This window comes from Varanus komodoensis, unplaced genomic scaffold (genome assembly GCF_004798865.1).
Source record: "Varanus komodoensis strain SLA01 unplaced genomic scaffold, ASM479886v1 scaffold3, whole genome shotgun sequence".
NCBI classification, from domain to species: domain Eukaryota; kingdom Metazoa; phylum Chordata; class Lepidosauria; order Squamata; family Varanidae; genus Varanus; species Varanus komodoensis.
In genome coordinates, this window is record NW_025335761.1 from 47,047,984 (window position 1) to 47,068,544 (window position 20,561).

Consider the following 20,561-nt stretch of genomic DNA (forward strand, 5'->3'; position numbering starts at 1 on the left):
TGCGACCAGCAACAATTGCACATTGTGCAAACAAAGGCTCCAATTCATGTGTGCAGAAGAGGGAGGGTGCTTGTGCAGCGGTCGTGTGGGCTTGGATTCCTTGTGAGTGCCATGTGAACACTGAGTGCTCTTGCCAGGAACTCAGACTTACAGTTGTGACAAAGCGGACCAGAGTCCGGGGAGTGGGGCCCAGGGAATCCAACGAAGCCAATTCCTTATGCATCCTTCCTAGCGACCAGTAAGCCTTCAAACCAGTGCAAGTTCCATGGATTGGCTGAGTGTGCAGCTTGATGGTTATTGCCCCCATATGTCTTTATACTAAATTCATTCATTTTATATAGAGATACGCTTGGTTTTGCTTAATTTGCATACTTTACAAGTTCCCCTCCCCCAGACTGACATGATTCCAGGCGATGGCATGGGGGGTGCAAAATACTAAGACAGCAGTCTCTGCGAGCACGAAGGAAAGAAGCATCTCTTATATTTTCTCCAAAAAATGTCTTCTGAGAGCAAGAAATTGGAAATGACAGTTATAACAGATCAAAGGTTTGCTGAAATTCATTTCCAGGGGTTCTTGGGTTGTTCAGGACTTCAGGCTTTTGCTTTATTTATTGCTTGCTTGCTTGCACTTCTATACCACCCCATACCCAAAGGATTACAAATTTACAAATTCCCTTTGAAAGGCAGCCTGAAATATTTTAAAGACTCATATTATAGGAGTAAAGCAAGTCTTGCCAATGCTTTAGAAGTTAGAGCTCTTATACAGATACTTCACTTCACAGCTGGATTCCCTATTTCATGTTTTACCTGACACATCAACACATTTGCTCCTGAGGACTTGCATAGCTGTTTCTCCATCCACATCCACAGTTAAATCTCAGATGAAAAACTGTTTGTCCATTTTTAGGCCCAGAAATGCCATAGCTATGGATGATATAGAAATTAACTGTCAGACTAGATGAGCTTATGCACCTGAGGGCATCTTAACGAATGCCTGCTATCCTGTGCACGTACTTAGTCTTGTTTGAACCAATCAGAGGTTTACTGCCTGGTATCTTTGGTTTCTGTTGCACCACAGAGAGAAACTACAGTCTGTTCTATGCTTTCCTTGCTTCCGCATGGCTTGTTTGATGGTGTGAACCCAGAGGCATGGGTTCCATACTGCCACCATAGGGACTAGAGGAAGAGGCAGCTGCTGAAGAAGACACCTCAGTCTGCATCATCCACTATGCAGGCCTGCCCAGCACCTGATGCCTCAGCTCCAGCCACGCTCTCAGCAGCTGCTCCCTGCTCCCTCCCACCTCTGGCTTCTTGCTGCCTTCCATGGGGCTTTCTCCCCCAGGAAATGTGAATGGGACTGCAGCCTTAGGCTGAAGCCCTGACTAGGGAGCATGCCAGGAAGTGCACGGCATCTTCATTGATGTCCAGCAGCGGATCCTTGTGAAATCTCAAGATCCCCTTGAGATCAGTGGGAGAGGCCCTTCTACGGGAACCCTCCGTGAAGGAAATTAGGAGGGTGAGTACTCGGAGGAGGGCTTTCTCTGCGGTGGCGCCCAATCTATGGAATGTGCTCCCCAGAGAGGTCCGCCTGGCGCCGTCGTTATTTGTTTTTTGGTGCCAGGCGAAGACCTTTTTATTCAAACGTTATTTTAATTGTTAATATTATTTATTCATTTTATTCTTTGGCCAGGGCGACTTAATTTATATTGTTAATTTATATAGTTAATTTATATTATTCTATTTTGAAGTTTATTTATGGTTGCGAGCCGCCCCGAGGCTTCGGCGAATGGGGCGGCATAGAAGTCTCCAAAATAAAATAAAATAAAATAAAATAAAATAAAATAAAATAAAAAAATAGGGGGCAGGTTCCACAGGTTCCTGTGTCATCAGAATTAGTCTTCTGTAGACAGTTAAACAAGGAAAGAAGAGGACGTTCTAGAATAGAGGAAAAGAGGAAGTAGGAAGGGGCCTTGGGGGATATGGAGCAACGTAGGAACAAAACAGGTATAGCTAGAGAAACAGGAAAACGAAGGCTATGAACAAGTAAAGGTTATTAACGTTTTCATGGAAAGTAGTCCCACTGAGCCAGGGTGTACCTGCCTCTAAAGTCTGATATTGCTGATTTCTATCACTGCCACTAATGCGTGAAAGCAAAAGCATTCCCACCTCTCCAGACTCTGCACCGAGACCAGATATTCTTCTCACTCTCTCTGTGAGCAGCGATTAGGAACTTAAGCTTTGGTCCCAGGACAGAGCCTTAAAAGTGCCAGACGTGGGGGTGGGGCGGGGCTGCAGCTTCCACGCCATAGAGGCAGTGATGGAAAATAGCTATGCTAGACAATTAGCAGCTATATCAGGAATAGGCTCATATAGAAGGAATGGAAAGTGATGGTGGCAGAGAATAATGACTAAAACGGTATCAGCAGAAAGGGATCTGCATGGCTGGGGGGCAGAGAGAAGTAGGCAAATTGGGAGGTTGTGGGAGAGGATGAAGGAGGCCACTGCAGAAGCAGGGCAAGCAAACAGGGCAAGCTTGGTTTAGCTCGCCAAACCAAGAGGCAAGGTGGGAGTGGGTTGTGATCCGTCATCTTTCCTCAGCTTTGCTCCCAGACCCCAGCCCACGTTCTCTCTTCTGGAAGTCCACCTCACTCTGCCTGGGCATCCAGCAGGAAATGAGTTCCAGATGAGTTCTGCTTCCACACGTGTGACTTGCAGCCTTTGGGTGCTTTGTTTGCACAAAGAATCCACTAGGATTCCCAAGTGTTCGTGGGGTTGATCTCAGCTTGGCTCACATCCTGGCTGGGGGAAGCATGGGGAAGACGTCCGCTGGGCACAAGAGAACAGGATTCTGCCCTGATCCACTCTTCCCTAGGTGCAGTTCCTCTGGTGGTGAGTAAGAGCAAATGTGCTACAGTAGCAGAAGTCAGCTGAAACTAAACCTCCCATGGCTGTGGGATGGCATAGAAATGAAAATAATAATAATGAAGCTGCACTGAAAAAGCAGCAAAGCGATGGCAAGCTGATGCTGAACTCCCACATTTCTATGATTCTAGGACATTAATTGATGGAGTCCCATGAAACCTGCAGCTTTGATGAGGTTTTAAAGAGGCCATTTCTGATAAGTTTAGGGGTGGCTGAATCTGCCAGTTTCAGTTCTTCAGAGTTAAATGTAGAGTAAACTATGAGCCCCAGCCTCTTCCCCTCTACCTTCTTGCCATGCTCCTTTTCCTCCTCCCAGGGGTTGTTCTTCCTGCAACAGTTGTGAGGAGGACAAGCAGTTGGCTCCATGTGGAGTCCCAGATCCAAGGCCAAAGAGCCACAGAGCTGGTTCTTTGAATAATCCTAGAGCCCCACAGGCAATGCTGGGGCTCCAACATTGTGCCTAAAGTAATTGACATGCCAGAGGGCAAGAATGATTTTATTTCCTTCCCTCTCATGAAATGTTGGATCATGTGGCCAAATTGCAGGGAAAGCCATATTCGGTGAGACTGAAGGAACTGGGTCTCTTCAGCCTGGAGGAGACTCCGAAGGGTCTGTTGGCAACATACAGGTATGTGAGGGGGTGTCATGTGGAAGTGGGTAGAGACCTCCCCTGCAGAGGAAGGCAGGACACGCTCCAATGGAGCAAAGCTCAGGGAGCCAAGGTTCCATTTGGATGCCAGGAAGCACTTCCTGAGAGTCAGGACCCTGAGGGTGTGGAATGGGCTTCCACGGGAGGTGGTTGAGGCCCCATCGGTGCGGGTGTTCAAGGATAGGCTGGACATGCACATGGTAGGCATGTCATGAGCGAAGTTTTAAACTTGCCATTTAAAGTGATCTGTTGCACCTTTAAAATGTTTATGAGAAGCTGAGCAATAATTTGTAGTCTCTCTTGTCTGGATACATTCTCCTCCAAGGGTCAGTCAGGCCAAATTTTGGTGCATAAGCCTGAACTGTGAATCTTACCATTTCTGGCCTCTTAGGGGCCTGTGTATTCCCGTCCGGGAGAGGATCTGCAACCTGATTAAAAGCCCTGCTCCCCCAATCACATAGCCATATGCAATATTAATTGCTGCGTACATCGTGGGAGGGTGGCATTCTATGCTCATGGTTGTTGATCATTGTTTCTAATCTCAATGTTTCCTTTTCAGGACTTAAATGCAGGACTGTTTCTCATAATACTCTGGCACATGAAAATTTGGCTGTCTCCACCAAACAGCTGCTCCATGTTCAAGATGTTTTTCATGGGCCTGCTTTGCCACAAGTTGAATAACCACTGTATAGTTTCTCTTCATGCCATTGAAAAGTTAATAACTGGCCACTGCTTGGAAACAAGCCATGCACTGGGGACAAACCTTCCTGGAGACATTGATGGGATGGCAGAATGGGACAGAATCCCCCATATGGTAAGGTACTGTGAGAAGTTCCTAACATGACAAGCTGTGCTGATTTTACATGGGTCAACCTTCTGTCCTTTCTCAGTTCCTCCAGTAGTCCCATACGGTTCCAAGATTAATTGGTGAGACAATAGAAAAGTCATTTCAGTGTTGATCAGACCAACATGTTTATTGACCATATTCCAGTTAACAGACAGGTTCAATAGACAGGTTCCTGTCTATTTCTCAGCAGGATTTAAGATCTTTGCCATGAAGAGGATACTGTGATTCTCATCCATAATTAACACTAAGTAAGGAGTGTTAAACATAATGACAGTGGGCATAGACATTGGCACCAGGTCCATAGAAGAGGCTGCTGCAGCTTCTGTTCCTCTCTCATCAATCACCATCATAGCTTTATGAAGAGCCTACAGGAGGGAAAAAGTCATGTTATTCTGCCTATGGCCACGCATGATCTGAATATATGTTTTAGATCTCAAGGAATGCCTTGCAAATTAGTTGCATTATATGCCCAGTTCCTATACAGCCTGCAGTGTCACATACAGACACTCTGGTCATGATCTTTAAAGCTGTGCAAAAACAATTCCCTCAGCTTCAACATAGTTTGTCTCTGGATTTGGTTGTCTCTCAAAGAGAGGAACCAATATTGCATATTTCTTTGGACACAGTAGGAGGGGAGAGTCTCCAGCTCCACATTAATATGTCCTGTCTTCTTAGGAGAAAGTCCCATAATAACAAGTGGCTTAAAATATTCTCACACAGACTGAGCAAATGCATGTCCCAGTCAAGCCTCCAAAGTAACTTTTCTAGATACTCTAAGTCAGAGATAAGTGGATCGATCAATCAGTCTCCTGTTTCTGGTCAAACTTGTTATGTTCCATTTCCAGACAAGTTTGCGCACACACAGCAATCCATACACATTTTTTTCCTCAATGTGTGGATTCTGTATGTATTGCATGTTTATTTTTAAGCATTCACATTTTTTATATATGCACCTACGAACTAAGGTTTGTATGTGCACATTCTGAAAATGTGTTTGTCTTGTGCTTTTGAAACCCACCAAACTTCATCCCCTCAGAAGAAGCCATTATTTTTTATCACTTTCATCAAAGACTGGCCCAAAATAAGTTATCAGCAGTTCTCCTTTTTTAAAAAAATCTAAATCTTAAGCTGTGTGGTGCAAGAACTCTTGCATTTCTCAATACTTCATGGATAAACCTATAAGTAGAACCTTTTACCCTGATGTCTTCAACTACTAACTCTTTGATCCAAGCTTCTGAAGATAACTTCTACAGAATAAATAAATACTTCAACTTTGTTTTCTGATTTAGTTCAATCTGTTCACTAGTCAAGCATTCAGAAGAGCAGGAAGAGCATTAGCTAACCAAGAACACTGATCACTGTCCTCAAATTGCAACTTCCTGGATTATTTGGAGGAAGAAATGATGCTTAAACTGACATAAGCTGCCAATGCAGCTATGCACCTGTGCAAGCTTTCAAGGAGAGGATCACCATGAGCGTCTTTATGTATGTATGTATGTATGTAGGGGGCATCTATGCCGCCCCATTCGCCGAAGCCTCAGGGCGGCTTCTTGTAATGCATGTGAGTTTTCCTTTCCCCAGAGGAAAAAAAAAAAACTCCTAACTTACGCCCGAGAGCCTGTGTTGAGGCTGCCCTGTGATTCCAGAGAGATCTGCTCTGTCAGTGAAGACATCAATCACGCCCATGGTGTACATGATGTCTTTCAGCTCAAGTTCTCCACTGGCTACGCATCTGGGAAGCGACACATTTACAGGACTGTTTGTGAATGAAAACAGAAGAGAAAGAGCAGGATTAGTCAATCAAATGAAAGGAAAAAAACCACAGCAAGTCCTAGACGTGCAGGGGAATGAGGGAGTGGGATGCATGTGAGGGGATGTCACATGGAGATGGGTAGTATTGTTGTAAGCCGCCCCGAGGCTTCGGCGAATGGGGCGGCATAAAAATGTTTTAATAAATAAATAAATAAATAAAAATAAATAGAGATCTGTTCATGTGGAGCCACATGTGGCTCCATGTGGAGTCCCAGATCCAAGGTCAAAGAGCCACAGAGCTGGTTCTCTGAATAATCCTAGAGCCCCACAGGCAATGCTGGGGCTCCAACATTGTGCCTAAAGTAATTGACATGCCAGAGGGCAAGAATGATTTTATTTCCTTCCCTCTCATGAAATGTTGGATATGTGGCCAAATTGCAGGGAAAGCCATATTCGGTGAGACTGAGGGAACTGGGTCTTTTCAGCCTGGAGGAGACTCTGAAGGGTCTGTTGGCAACATACAGGTATGTGAGGGGGTGTCATGTGGAAGTGGGTAGAGACCTCCCCTGCAGAGGAAGGCAGGACGCGCTCCAACGGAGCAAAGCTCAGGGAGCCAAGGTTCCAGTTGGATGCCAGGAAGCATTTCCTGACAGTTAGGACCCCAAGGGTGTGGAATGGGCTTCCATGAGAGGTGGTTGAGGCCCCATCGGTGTGGGTGTTCAAGGATAGGCTGGACATACGCATGGTGGGCATGTCGTGAGCGGAGCTGGCTGGAGCCGGGGGTCAGACTAGATGGCCCGGGAGACCCCTTCTGACTCGCTCTGTTTCTATGTTTCTATGCACTTCCCTTCCTTCAGAGAGGGGGTGATCACATTTTGGAAGGCTACCCTTCATTGAGAACACCCTGCAAAGAGAAAAATTGCTCAGCTGGTCATGAGCTGAGCTAGAACCATTCTCTCTGCTGGCTTGGTGTTCTGTTTGTGGCAAGGAGAATTAGAAAGGGGAGAGCACCACCACTGGGCCAGATAAGAGGCCAGTGAACAAGGAGGTTGCAACGGTGAAAAGGAGAGGCCAGTTTTAGCAGGACTCTTGTCTGTGGACTCCTGAGCAAGGGCTTCAGCATGCCCGTCCTTGCAGCTGGCCCTTAGTGCAACGTCACATCTTTGCTTCTCCCTGAAAGATTTCAGAATTCTTCAAATCCTCCAGGAGAGGGAGGTCAGATTTTATTCACTGTTTGCATGACAAATTAAAATCCCAATGGGAAAAAATAGCGAGAATTCCCAAATAAATTCCGTTTACAAGATGCCTTATTCTAAGGCTCCACCAGTAGTAAGGCAATGATTAACTATGGCTCCAGCAACCAGCCAGAGGATCCATTTCTGCAGGAAGTCTGACCTCTGTCTTTCCAACCAAAATGTCTGCCACAACTACCAGATGCTTTATGCATTCCAAAGAATCAGCTTCCAGCTGTGTGTATGTGTGTGGGGGAGAGGGCTGGGCTATTTCACCCCCTCCTTCCCAGCAAGAAGACTTGCTGAATTGTCTCTTTCAGCAAAAACCAGTTGGATAAGGTGTCTACTACACTTAGGCCCAATGGGGACTCTGGGAACTCTTCCATTATGGGAGGAATGCATGGGACCACTGTCGGTTCATGTCTAGCGGTGGACTTCAGTGGTGATGGATGGACAGGTTATCAGCAGTGGTGGTCATGATAGCTAGAGAAAAGGACTAAAATTCAGTGGAAGAGCACATCTTTTACATGCAGAAATTCCACGTCTACTGCTTTTCAACTCCAGTATGACTGAAGAGGGCACCTATCTGAAATGCTAGAGATCTCCTGCCAAACTGTGTAGAGCAAATGGAAATCTATGGATGATGGACTTGTGGGCTGGCTTGGCATAAGGGGAAAGACTGTAGCTAAGTGGTCAGCCACATGTCTGTATTCAAAAGGGAAAAGATTCCTTTTCTCTCACCTCCAGATAAGGCAGGGGTAAGACTGTGCTCATGGCAAGTGCTTCCAATCAGTTTGGGTCAAGGTTGCAGACCACTGGTCCTCCAGAAGTTGTTGGACTCCAGCAACATTCAGCCCCTATCAGCATGGCCAATGCTCAGAGGCACTGGAAACTCTAGTGGGTCACAAATTCCTCATCTCTGATGTCTGGAGGGTCACAAATTCCTCATCTCTGATGGATGGACCAGTGGCCTGACTTGGCATTATGCTATTTCCATGTACAGAGGCTGATATCTTTGAGTACCAGGTGCTGGACACCGATCATAAGGGAGGGCTGTTAACAGAGGCATTCAGTTGGTGTATATCAACTGGTGTGGAAGATGGGTAGGGAGGCGCTGCTGTGTTCATGTCCTGCTTCTGGGTTTCCTGGGCGAACAGAATGCTGTGCTAGATGGTCCCTGGGTCTGATTCAGCAGGACTCTTTTTACCTTCCAGCGTGAAACTGCTGGAAACAGAATGCTGAACTAATGAGCTGTCGGTTTGATTCAATGGGAATGGTCTTAGGTCAACTATCCTTCTTGATTTGGGGTTGGTTTTGTTTTTTTCCCCATTCTCAATAGCCACCCTGTGTTGTTATTTTCATAAGCAAGTCTAGATCCAGTTTTTAATCATTCTAAATTATTTTGTTGTTTCATTACAATTTTCAAAGGAAACTATCCCCCCACACAATTTTGTCTTTGAAATTGTGAGCTCCTTTGCATTCAAACTCCATAGCCTTTTGCAAAATCTGAGCCTGAAAGCTGAGCAACACAATCCTAAACGTGTTTACTCAGAAGTGTACTATAAGGCAGCCTATGTGTATAATCCTTCGCATGTTATGATGTTTGCCTCGTTATGGTTAATGGTGCTAATTCCCAGGAAAATAGGATTTTCAGAGTCAAATTTCAGAGGTGAGTTTGTCTGCTATAATAAAAACAAAACAAATTGTCTTGTGCTACCTTAAAGACTAACACATTTATGACACAATTTCATGTATGTTTAGACAGAAAAGAGCCCTAAAATTTCCAGTGAAATTCCTTTAATTCCATTTTGGCTGCAGGATGCTTGGAGTTAAAGGACCTTTTTCTGTCCAAACATGTATAGAATTGCGACCTTATCATTTTCTTGGCAAAGGCCTTTTTTCAGGCTTGTATCTGATGACGTTACAAAGATCACCCCACAATTGTCTGAAAAACGATAACTTGGCTAGTTGAAAGCTATTACCCTTTTGAAAGTATCCTTTTCCAGGTCTGCAAAGCTTCGCATGACAAACTCCTGGACACCTTCTCCATTTTCCCTTGGTCAGGCAGGATAAAATATGCAGAGGCGTGTCCTTTGTACGGCAGTTTCAGAACAGTACAAGACCTTTCTTTATCGTAGCCGTGTTCAAACATACCCGTCTGGATCATCATTGGAACTTTCACAACAGTGTACGGATCCACATAAAAGTCACGCAGCTCCGTGTATTCTGGATTAAAAGGCTTTTCCCATTTGGCTTTGCAAAAAGAAGAATGCATTAGTGGGCTTTTAAGAAGAAGGCCTGGCTGCTGCTGCTGCTGCTGCTGGTGCTCTTGTTACTGAAGACAGATCTGTTCCTGCAATGATCTTTTATGTGCCAGAGTTTATGAATTTAGAATTACTATTGTCACAGCAGTGATGGCAATGGCAATACCCATCCATAAACTTAGCTTACAGTTATATCCTGAATATTTCAAGATGACTGGTAAAACTTTCAAGGAGAAAAACCACTTAAAGGCAAAAGAGGAAAAAATAACACTATTCATTGGTGACCATTCACACATCCTGAGGAGACATTTCTACAGAAAGGGTTTGTATTCTCCTTGTTTTGCAGTTAGTGGGAAACTCCCCTTTTTCTAAATTCTGTTTCATTTAGTTTTTCAAATAAGCTTTTTACATGGTGTGAACTGTTGTGAAAGAAAGAAAGTCAATGGCAAAAGATTTGCTAGGCAAGAACTCGTCTTCAGGCCTGCATCTGATCAAAGCTTAAAAAATCATTGCATAATTGGCCTTCATCTAAATTGCTTGGCACCAGAGTCAAAAGCCGAAAATGATTAGTTCTTCGAAAGTGTTCAGAGAAGGCATATGTTCAGTAATACGCTTCCTCCTTCCCCCATCACAGAGGATGTAGAATAATTTTGTATTAGCAGTGGCTGAGAGGGAGAAACAGAAGCTGATGCTGTTAGTGGCAGGTTAGTGGGGGGCTGAATCTCCAGAGAAAGGTGAAGTAAGGGGGACCACCACCATGCATGAGTCTCCTCATAAGCAGAAGATTCAGCCCAGGACTACCAGTCTACCAAACAACCCAATGAACAATACTTGATAGAAGCTGGGAGGACTCCTTGAGCAGGGAGTAAAGTGCAGCACGGAATCTGGTGTGTATGGTCGAGCTAGTCAGTAAAATGAGTGTTCTGCCCTGGTAAGAGATGTTAGCAGTGTTCAGACCTTTGCAGAATTGAAAGGTTTTGACCAATCTTCCCAAAATTTACAGGTACCAGAAGGAAGTGTTGGCTTATATACATACATGGAAATGTTCAGAAGGTTTGGTGAAAGTCTTTGAAAGAAAGAGGAGTTCAAAAGTGACACAGTCTCAGCCTAATTTACTGCACAGGGCTGGTGTGAGGATAAAAGTATATATAGCCAAGCTGATTTACTGAGGACTCCTAATTCTGGGCCAATGATAATTCAAGCAGTTCCCCAACATTTATAGAAAAGGTGAGATGTTGCTTACTCTCAATAATATTTCTCTGCTTCTGACATGAGCTACTAGTAAATTCAAATGGCTGTCAACTAGCTGCAAGTCGAACAGAGGGTTAATAGCATTAATTTTTTAAAAAGGTTAAATCTTAGTTATAAAAGGGGGGTTGAACTTAGTTAAACTCTGGGCTGAACCCCTTGCTCCCCAGAAGTCACAGGCTCCAATTGCCCTGTGAAGAAGGAAAGGCAGTACCACAAACTGGCATTTCCACTTGCTGGGTTCACCCCATAAGAAAAGCATGGAGATGATCTGAGTCCTTTGAGCATTCCTAGTGATGGAAATGGCATGAAGTCAGCAGATCCAACTAGCCCGCAGAAGGGCACGGCCTATCTTGCTTTGCATTGTGTTGAGCTGCTTGATTTCTTAGTATCCAGGGAGAGAGGAAGGAGTGAGAGCAGCCGTCTTCATCCCTCTGTCTTCCTATTAGCACATGTTCCTCTAAACAGATCTAGAGATGATGTCCCACTGGGGGCTGGGCCATTAGAGAAACCAGAAGATTCTCCAATTCTGCCCTCTACCCTTCCCTGCCCTCTCTGTCCACTGGAATGCTCCATTTCCCTCCTGCTGAGATTCCATCTGTGACCTTCAGAAGCAGCCAGCATGGTTCTTTCCAAAATGGTTGTGAAGGGCAGGGATTATAACTTAAAGTCCCACCCCTACAAGGTCCTAAGAGAGACTACAATCCCTGAAGGGAAAATCCAAACAACTTATGTTCCCTGGGGTGCTCTCCCATGGACCTGCTCTCTCTGAAACATACTGAGGAAGGTCAGGGCACCAGGTTATTTTTTAGAGGTCCACTGAGGCCTACCCCACACTGCCAAAGAAAAGTTTGCATTACAACTGATCACAGACAACATAAACATGTCTGTCCATCTGTCCCTCTTTCTTTGAAGGTTCAAGCCATTTTGAAACCACCAACAAACCTCAGCTGATTAGTTAAATCAAAATCTCAGCTTTTTCCTTATTCTTAATGAACTCAGTGATATTTCAATTAATGTAAGCCTGACCACAATTAATCTGAAGAACATCTGCCATGAGACAATATAAAGGAAAAAAGAGAGGTAGACACACATTGATGTCTTGGAGATATACTGGTCAAGGACTGAAGCATTGCATACATAGTATCCTTAAACATCTCTAAATGCCAGTTGCTAAAGATGAGTAATGGTATCCCTAAACCTAGAATATATGTTTCTTTTACATCTCCTCTGAAATGATAGGCGATGCATATTCAGCACTATACTTCTTGAGACAGCCAGTAAGGTCACAGTGGTGCAGCGACTGGTTATCTGATCACACAATGCTTTCTTTGCAAAAAGTAGAAGGTTCATGTACTTAAGCGGAACTGAGTTCCATTTAAAACTCCAGGGAATGTTCTAAAATTCTCAGATTGGGATGCTGTGTGAGCAAATGAAAGAAGCCTGTTAGCTTGTCTTACCTTTCATGTAAATATAACTAACCAATAATATTTCAGTAATTGGGTCGACTTCATCAACAAGCTTGGAAATCTTCCCATGGGTTTTCCTTTCGACATACTTATTGATATGCTGTTCAGTTTCTATTGTGTTCTTAAAATTTTCCATGTAGATATCTCCTCCATAGATGTTTCTAAGTCCACTTAAGAACTGTGGTTGTGGATGCAGCTTGTTTTGTACAAACAGGCAACTGCCCATGTCCACCTGGAGGCCAGACCCTCCATTGTTTAAGGTATAGATGAGGTCATGGAAACCTTCATGTATCATCTTCTCCTGGATCTCTGATGGGCTAAAGTTGAGACCTCTAAGGATCTGATCTAAGGTGGTGGCCCGGGCACCCAAGGACAACATTGCAAATGAAGAGGAAATGCACATGGGAGAAAAAACGATGTTCTGCTTGCCTGTATGATGCCGTTGGGCTCCATTAGAAGAAACTACCCTGAAGAACTTGAATGCAAAGTCAGAATTACTGTTGACTACGATTTCTCTTGGTGTGTGGTGACTGGGATTGGGTTGGTTTTGACGATTCATATCCCGAGTATATGGTTCACACAGGTAGTTGTCACAGTTATTACTGTTGGGATAGCCAGCATTATGTGGATAAGGATTGTTAGCAAGGATTCCAGCAATCAAAAAGAAGTTGAGGAAGATGGTCTTCATTTTCCTCCTTCAGAAAGAACAAAAGAGGGGAAGAAAATCAGTTAGTTCCATCGGCACATTCTTTTCATCAGATCTGCTTAGCTTCAGCAAAATTACCAAATTCAGGCAATGACTTATGCTTCTGAAGTGTTCAGCCCAAAACTCATTGATTGGATTGGCTCATAATTGTTCAAATTTTCTTATAAAAACTCAGGAAACATTTTTGACAATTTTCAAAAATGACAATTTTCCAAGCCAAACTGACAATGACATTGTCATGCAGCAGAGCCTGGTGGCTCATGGAACATTTAGCTCTTTCAAAGGCTGTTGTATTTGTGTAAATCTCCATGAGCAATAGGGCTCCCTCACCCAGTATGAGAACAGAGGGAGGTAAAACCCCCTTCCTTTCTCAGCTGCTACTTCTTGCATTACTACTAAGAGGCAAGAGCTAGTACATTTTGTGGGTGGTGATGAGGGCAGGAGGGAATGGAGCAGGGATGGGTGGGGAGTTCCGGTTTAGATTGTAACTGGAAAACCAGTGTGGTATAACAGAGTATTGGACTATTGGAACAGAGTATTGGGAATGGGATCTGGGAGATCTGTGCTCCAGTCCAAGTCAGCCATGAAGTTCTTTGGTGAATTTGGACCAGACACTGACTTTCAGTCTAACCTACCTTACAGGGTTCTTCTGAGGACTAAATGAGGAGGAGGAAGTTGCCTTGGGTATTCCTGCAAGAGGGAAAAGGGTGAGCTATAAAGGATAGATAGATAGATAGATAGATAGATAGATAGATAGATAGATAGATAGATTTATGGCTGCTTTGAAAGATTCCTCTATTTTGAGGCAGAACTTTTGACTCCCTGAAGCCAATTACTCACCATGACTTAGGTGACCTTTGCTGTTAACCTTAGTGTCTAACACTCCTTTTATCAAGATAATTACAAAGTTATCCTCATCAGATTTCATAGTTAGTTACTAACCACATGGGGCATACTCTGATTTTGGACTTAATTATATAAATCCCTTTATTTAAATCTAAAAAGAGGAGCAATGGCCTTCAGAGAATGGTAAACAGATGAAACCATACTGGTGTGGTATGGGAAAATCTGCTCATAGACTAATAGAATCGGAAAAGACAAGAGAGGTGATCTAGTTCAGCATGCTAGTGCAGAACATCCACTACTGGTGGGTAGATGGCCACCCACCCTCTGCTGGAAAAATATCATTATCATGAATATAATTTCTATATCACCCCAAAACCAAAGCTTTCTAGGAGGTTCTGCAGCTCTCTAGCCAATGAGAGTCAGTTACTTGAAGTAGCATGTTCTATGTTGAACAGCTCATATGTTCAATAATTCTCCCTATAATATAGTTGAGAATATTTTTCTCATAATCTGAGCCTGTTGGTTGGGTTCCAACTCAGTGGACCTTCTATATGAGAACACTTCAAGAATTTTGGTTGCGTTCCAACAGAACTGAAAAAAGAAAAAAGATCTTGAAGTACGCTGTCTAGAGAGGTGGTGGGCTCTCCCACACTAGAGACATTCACAAAGAAACTGGACAGCCACGTGAGTGGGATGCTGTAAGGTGGTGTCCTGCAACAGCCGGGGGTTGGACCTGATGGCCTTCATGGCCCCTTCCTACTCTACATTTCTATGATGCTATGCAATAAGTCTGGATTCTATGCATGGGCTGTTACTCACCCCTACTTTACATGCATTATTTGTATAGTTTTTACAAGACCTAAATGTAGGTTGACATCATTATTCCCATAATAGAGATGAGGGAGGAGGTGAGACTGGAAGAATGTATGCTGAATGTATGTGAGAAATGTGGATTTCCAACAGCCAAACTCTTAGCCACCATGTTATTATGGGCTCACACCAGTAGATGTCAGTATCTCCCCACATAAATCTTCCTGTGAGACTAAAACAGTGACTGGTTTGCACAAAAGCTACAATGCTTTATAATTGATCTTGTTGTATCTTCCGAACCCAGTCACACGGTATTTCATGTGATATTTCAGTGTGGCAAGTTTTGCCCTTAGAAGGTACAAGGAGAAACAATGGTTTGTTCTACTGGTTTCTGCTTACCGCAATTCATCTCATCATGACAGAAAGCCCCAAACAAGAGATCTGCTTGGCAAGAGTGATGGTTGCCACCCTTGCCAAGTGGCTAGCCAGAGAATAATAGAATCATGGAATAGTATTTATTTGTTTTATTTAAAGTTTTTATTTATTTAGTTTTCTATGCCATCCCATTACTAAAAAAAGTCTCTGGGTGGCTTACAAAAAACCAAAAAAAACAAAAACCAAAGAACAGAAACCATAACAACAACACCACGCAGCACACTGCATCTAAAAATACTGATAAAAACAAGGATAAAACCAATTAATTGTTAAAATACTGGGAAAATAGAAAGGTCTTTGCCTGACACTGAAAAGAACTGAGCAACGGCGCCAGGCGAGCCTCCCCGGGCAGCGTGTTCCAGTAGTGTTGCAAGGGGCCAGAGAGCCTTTGGGCCCAAGCCGCTGCTCCGTGCAGGGCTCCCTGTTAAGCCACCCCGCTATGGCTGCCCAGTTTGGTGCGGCTGTCCCAAGAGGCCCAGCTCCTCTTGCTCCCTGCCCCAGAGAACTCTTTTGGGTCAGGGGCTGGGCCATCAGCACAGTGTAGCTGACCCAACGGGGCGGCAGCGCCCAACGGCTTGCTTCCCTCATGTCTCCCTGAGAGGAATGCCTCTCACACACCCGGGGGGAAATCAGTAGGGTGGCAGTGCTTCCAGCTGGGACAGCTCCTCCCAGCTTGGTGCCCCCGTGGCTCACGCATGAGAGAAAACTCCCTCGTGCGCAAGCAGTCTGTCCCTGCCAGGGAGAAAACGTCCCAGGATACCTTTTTCATGGCTTTCAGAGAAATTGTGACACAATGAAAAAGGAGCACATGCACACGCTACCCCTGCCTCCAATCACACAAGGGCATTTTATTTATTTAGGATAAATAAAGCAGCAGAAACGTGAGTGTATACTACCATTATACATATAATTGTGCTTTTTCAGAGCATAGGACAAAAGTGGGTTCCTTGTGACCCCATTTCACCTAATCTGGACTTATTTTTGCAATGATTGACTCCCAATTTATGATGTAAAGAATCTTCTCTTGTGGAAATTCCATTGAAATCCATAGGAATTCCAGGAAGACTGGGCCTCATTCTTGACAGTGTGGGCCCAACTCAATATGGTGACAGGTTCATTATTTCAACCTGGATCTCCAGCAGAAGACATGAAGATGGGGTACAGTAAAAGTTTACGGCTTTCATGATCCTTTGCTTTGGCTATACTAGCTAGGTATGATGGGAGTTGTAGGCCGAAACATCTGAAGGGTCATGAGTTGCTCAACCCTGGGTTTGGGAGTATTATTTTAGATGTGCTGCTAAGAATATTGAGTTGGACACAATGTGTTGCTTCCTTCCATGGAAAGAGCTTCCTCCATCCAAGGAAAACACCTTTGATTCAAGACAATAATAAAATTAGGAGTCACCAGGTGGCACTTTTTGGTTTAATTTAGATTTCTACCAGACATGGAAGAAGGTATGGAGCAGCTGCTGCACCAAAGGGAATTGCCAGCAAGTCTCTCTGGACGGGTGGCCCTTACAGCCTTAACCTCCTACCCTCCCACTACTTTCTCAAATTGGTCTGTTAACAAGACCAGCCATCAGCAAGGTCATACATTAAAGTATTTCATGGTTGCCAGGCTGGCAGCTTCAGTCCTCTTTGTTTAAACCTGGATCTGGCTCAGCCACGAGAACGCTGGGATGGTACTCAGTTCACAGATAAAAAACAGGGAGGTGTGAGTGACAGATATTGATTCTTCCCAGTCAGCAGCTTATCCATCAACACTCACCCTGATTTTCTCCAGTATCACAGCCCAGTTTGCAGTTGGGGGATCACTTTAGAGAAAGATTTAAATACTGTTGATAGTTTAATAGTATTGATAGTTTAATTGCCTCTAACATTTCCAACCATGATATTTTGATCTTGCTCCAATGATCTTGCTCCTTTTTCATTATGCTAATCAAGGAGATATAACTGATTTTAATTAATTTGGGGGAAGTTTCTATTATCCGAATTCCAAAATTTTTCAGGTGAAAGTCAGTCTCTCCCTCCCTCCCTCTCTTGCAGTACTTTGTTTTTCTGGATATTTCCCCACTTGTTAATTTTAAAACACTGTTCTGGCTTTGCATCGGCATTGATATTATAAACACAGAACAGAGAAACTTAATCAATATATGTAGAGAGGTAATCTGCAGGTATGAAGAAGACTGCAAATCACTCACACCTGCAATCTTACCACACCCAATCATCCTCCCAGCAGTTCCAGGTTTAAATAGTGAACCTTTGCTCCTTTGTGTTGCACAGTCTAGTTCAAATTGCACATTTGCAAGGACTTTCCAAGGAGCTTGAAGAAGGTATGCACTTAATGCAAAAATTATACCAGTAAAACTAATAAACCATCCACACCTTTTCATGTGTTGCAATCTCCCAACTTGTTATAAACAAAAGAAGCCATCAATTAAATCCAAGGACTGTGAGTTTATCTGCAGTGGATGCTGTCAGCTGCCATGTCAGTGAGCCTCTGCATACGCTTCAGGCTCTAGTCTGATTTTTTAAGGAGTGACATGGGACATGTTTCAACACCACAGTTACCTCCTTTAAAGTCCAGGCTAAAACCCAGAATGGATACACTGTCCCAGTGACATTGAAGTTGATTTGACTGACTGATTAATTGTTGATGAGTTAGAGACAGCGTACTCCACCAAAGTCTCACATAAAACTTGATTCCTAGGACTCCATCAGACATAGAAACAACCACAGCAGAAAACCTGTTCTATTGCTTCCATCAATGAGTCAGACTTTTAGGATTTCTTGGGAACATTTGTCAAAAGTGACCATGTGGAGCCAACAAAGCATGGTACATTCCCATTACTCTCAATGATATACTTATTATTCGCAAGACTGAGATGGTTTGATCAATATTTCTATTCCACAGCATTGGAGACACTTGGAACTCTCACAATACTAAAAATGATGTCCTCTGATTTCTCTTATAAATGTAGTTTGCAAAATGCTGCTTAAGATGCTGCTGTGCCATTAAATCCAAATTGCCTAAGCAAAAACTCATTGGGGTGCTAATGTATATCCTTTAATTCACCTCTCCTTGGCTCATGGAGGAATTCTTCACTTGTTAACTCAGGAGAGTCCTACATGTACCCTAGAATGCAGATTTTGGATGGTAGCTCTAAACCCATTGCTTCTTGTCCTATCATCAGTGGATTAAGTGGGCAATTGTCTTCCCCCTTCTTGGGCTATCTTTTAAATATCAGAAACCTATATCTGTACCCTCTTTAATCTTCTTTTCTCTAAAATCCATCTTAACTCCTTCAAACATTCCTTTAACAATTGGTAATTTTGACCAAAACAGATCCTTTTCCATTTACAGTATATTGCAGTATCTCTCCATATGCTATTTGTTGTTTAACTGCTGCTGCCTGAAAAAAGGCCCAGGAAGGGTTAAATTAAATTCCAAGTGATACCTAATTTTAACTGCCAAAGACAAGGGAATTATCACTGGTTATCTGAGATTATCACTGAAGATGGGCCCAAGGACACTTGACTGAGTATCATTGGCTTTGGACAGCACTGGTGTGAATTGCTAACAGCTGAGAAAGTTGTAGCTTCTTGGATTGGCAGGATTGGCATCATCCCACCTGCCAGCACAAGGGCTTCAAAAACTCCTGGCTGGAGAAAACATGTTGGGTTTTGACATGCTATGAAATCCCTGATCAAGCACTGAAGTCTTCATAGCAGGGGAATTTCTTGTAGGTAAAGAGTAGCTTAGGGCTACCTTCATTATTTTTTCTCTGTGGTACAACAATAAGTTTGTGTGTGCATGTGATAAGAAATTGTTCTCTAGTAATTCTGAACAATTTTCCTGCTATCCACCTTTCCCCTTTCTTTCTGTACCCCACTCCCCTCTCCCCTTCTTAATGCTTTAATAAAATCTCTTTAATCTGATTTGATGTTAGGGTAGTCATGGCGCTACCTCTGGTGCCTGAGCCATGGGGCTGCATTTAGCCTTGGGGCAAGGGTTGCCTGGCAATGGCAGGGCAGAGAAGGGGCATTCCCCGCCTTCCCATTATGTGGCCCTTTCACAGGTGAGGCAACCAGCTTCCCTTGTTCTCTCAGGGTGCAGTCCTATCACCCTCATGGCAGATGCTCATAAGCCTTGGAAGCATGCATTGTAAGGCACAGTGCCGGTGATCTATCCTGCAGCCACTTCTCATGCCCAGCTCTTCATCTAGACAAACATTTTCAGCTGCCTAAACTTAGGGCACCCATCTTGGAGTCATACTTTAAAATGGCGAGAGGTTTGAGAGTGTCAGAGAAGACAAGAGCAATGCATGCCAGGAATCTAGAGTCCGTCACTAGTCTCTTCTCCTAGTAGAGTTATCTGAGAGACAATAGTTAAAGCTGAAGCACCAGGCTAAGTTGCATCCATGCTCTTAAGGAGTTGCAGTCACCTTGGAAGAAGAGCGTGGTTATCAATAAAGGTAATGGGGCAGAGAAACTCCTGAAGAGCAGCTACCAAGCAGCATTGGTAGCTGAAGGCAACGCAGGCAGAAGATCTTTCATAGATGACAGCAGTGACCCTCAAGCTAACTCTGATTAGTCCTGCACAGAAGAAGACAATGGTAAACCGCTTCTGAATATTTTTTTTACCTTGAAAACCCTATGATGAAACAAAATTAAATAAAACAAGAGGTAATGCCAAAATATGAGATTCCCCAGTCATTGGGCACTCAACCAGCTACTTGGAAAGAGCAAAGGACAAGTATGAATCACTAGATTAAAGCCAGAAGGAAGTCTAGTGGCTGATATGAAAAGCGAAAAGGAAGTCAGATGCTGTGCAACATGCAGTTGAAACATGGAAAGGTATGGAATATGAGAAGCATGAATCAAGGCAAAATGGAAATTGTAAAGCAAGAAACGGAATGGTTGAATACCACACACGTGGTGTGGTATTCAATTATCAACACAACTATCATTCAAATCTATGCTCCAAGAACAGATGCTGAATAAGAAATTGGTTTTTTTTTTAATGCAAGCTCCCAAGAGGATACTGATAACACACCAAAACAAGACATGTTTCTAATATAAGATGACTCAGGTGCAAAAGAAGGAAATGAAGCAAAATTGAATGTTGTAGGGCATTTTGGCCTAGGGGTAAGAAATGAAGCAGGAGAATGACTCATAGAATTCTGTGAAGTCAATTATTTGGTTATCTCAAATAAATACTCCAAGCAATCATTCAGATTACTATATACATAGACATAATCAGATGGCCGTTACAGAAATCAAATAGACTCTGTAATTGGAGAAGCTGCATTCTTGATACCAAAACAAGACCAGAAGCAGATTGTGGTAAAGAGCTATTAATAGCAACAGTTAAAGTAAAG

General features: G+C 43.5%; 1 protein-coding gene across 1 annotated transcript in view; it reads right to left on the reverse strand.

The window, feature by feature from the left end:
• LOC123026340 (alpha-1-antitrypsin-like) overlaps positions 1 to 14,017 on the reverse strand; it is a 30,121-nt gene extending 16,104 nt beyond the window's left edge. The window contains exons 1-4 of the mRNA XM_044435846.1: positions 13,930 to 14,017; positions 13,725 to 13,779; positions 12,375 to 13,078; positions 9,385 to 9,655 (exon numbers count right to left, since the gene is read on the reverse strand). Coding sequence (XP_044291781.1) covers positions 9,385 to 9,655; positions 12,375 to 13,078; positions 13,725 to 13,779; positions 13,930 to 14,017 — 1,118 coding nt within the window. The remainder of the gene's footprint in view (positions 1 to 9,384; positions 9,656 to 12,374; positions 13,079 to 13,724; positions 13,780 to 13,929) is intronic.
• Positions 14,018 to 20,561: the final 6,544 nt, after the last annotated feature.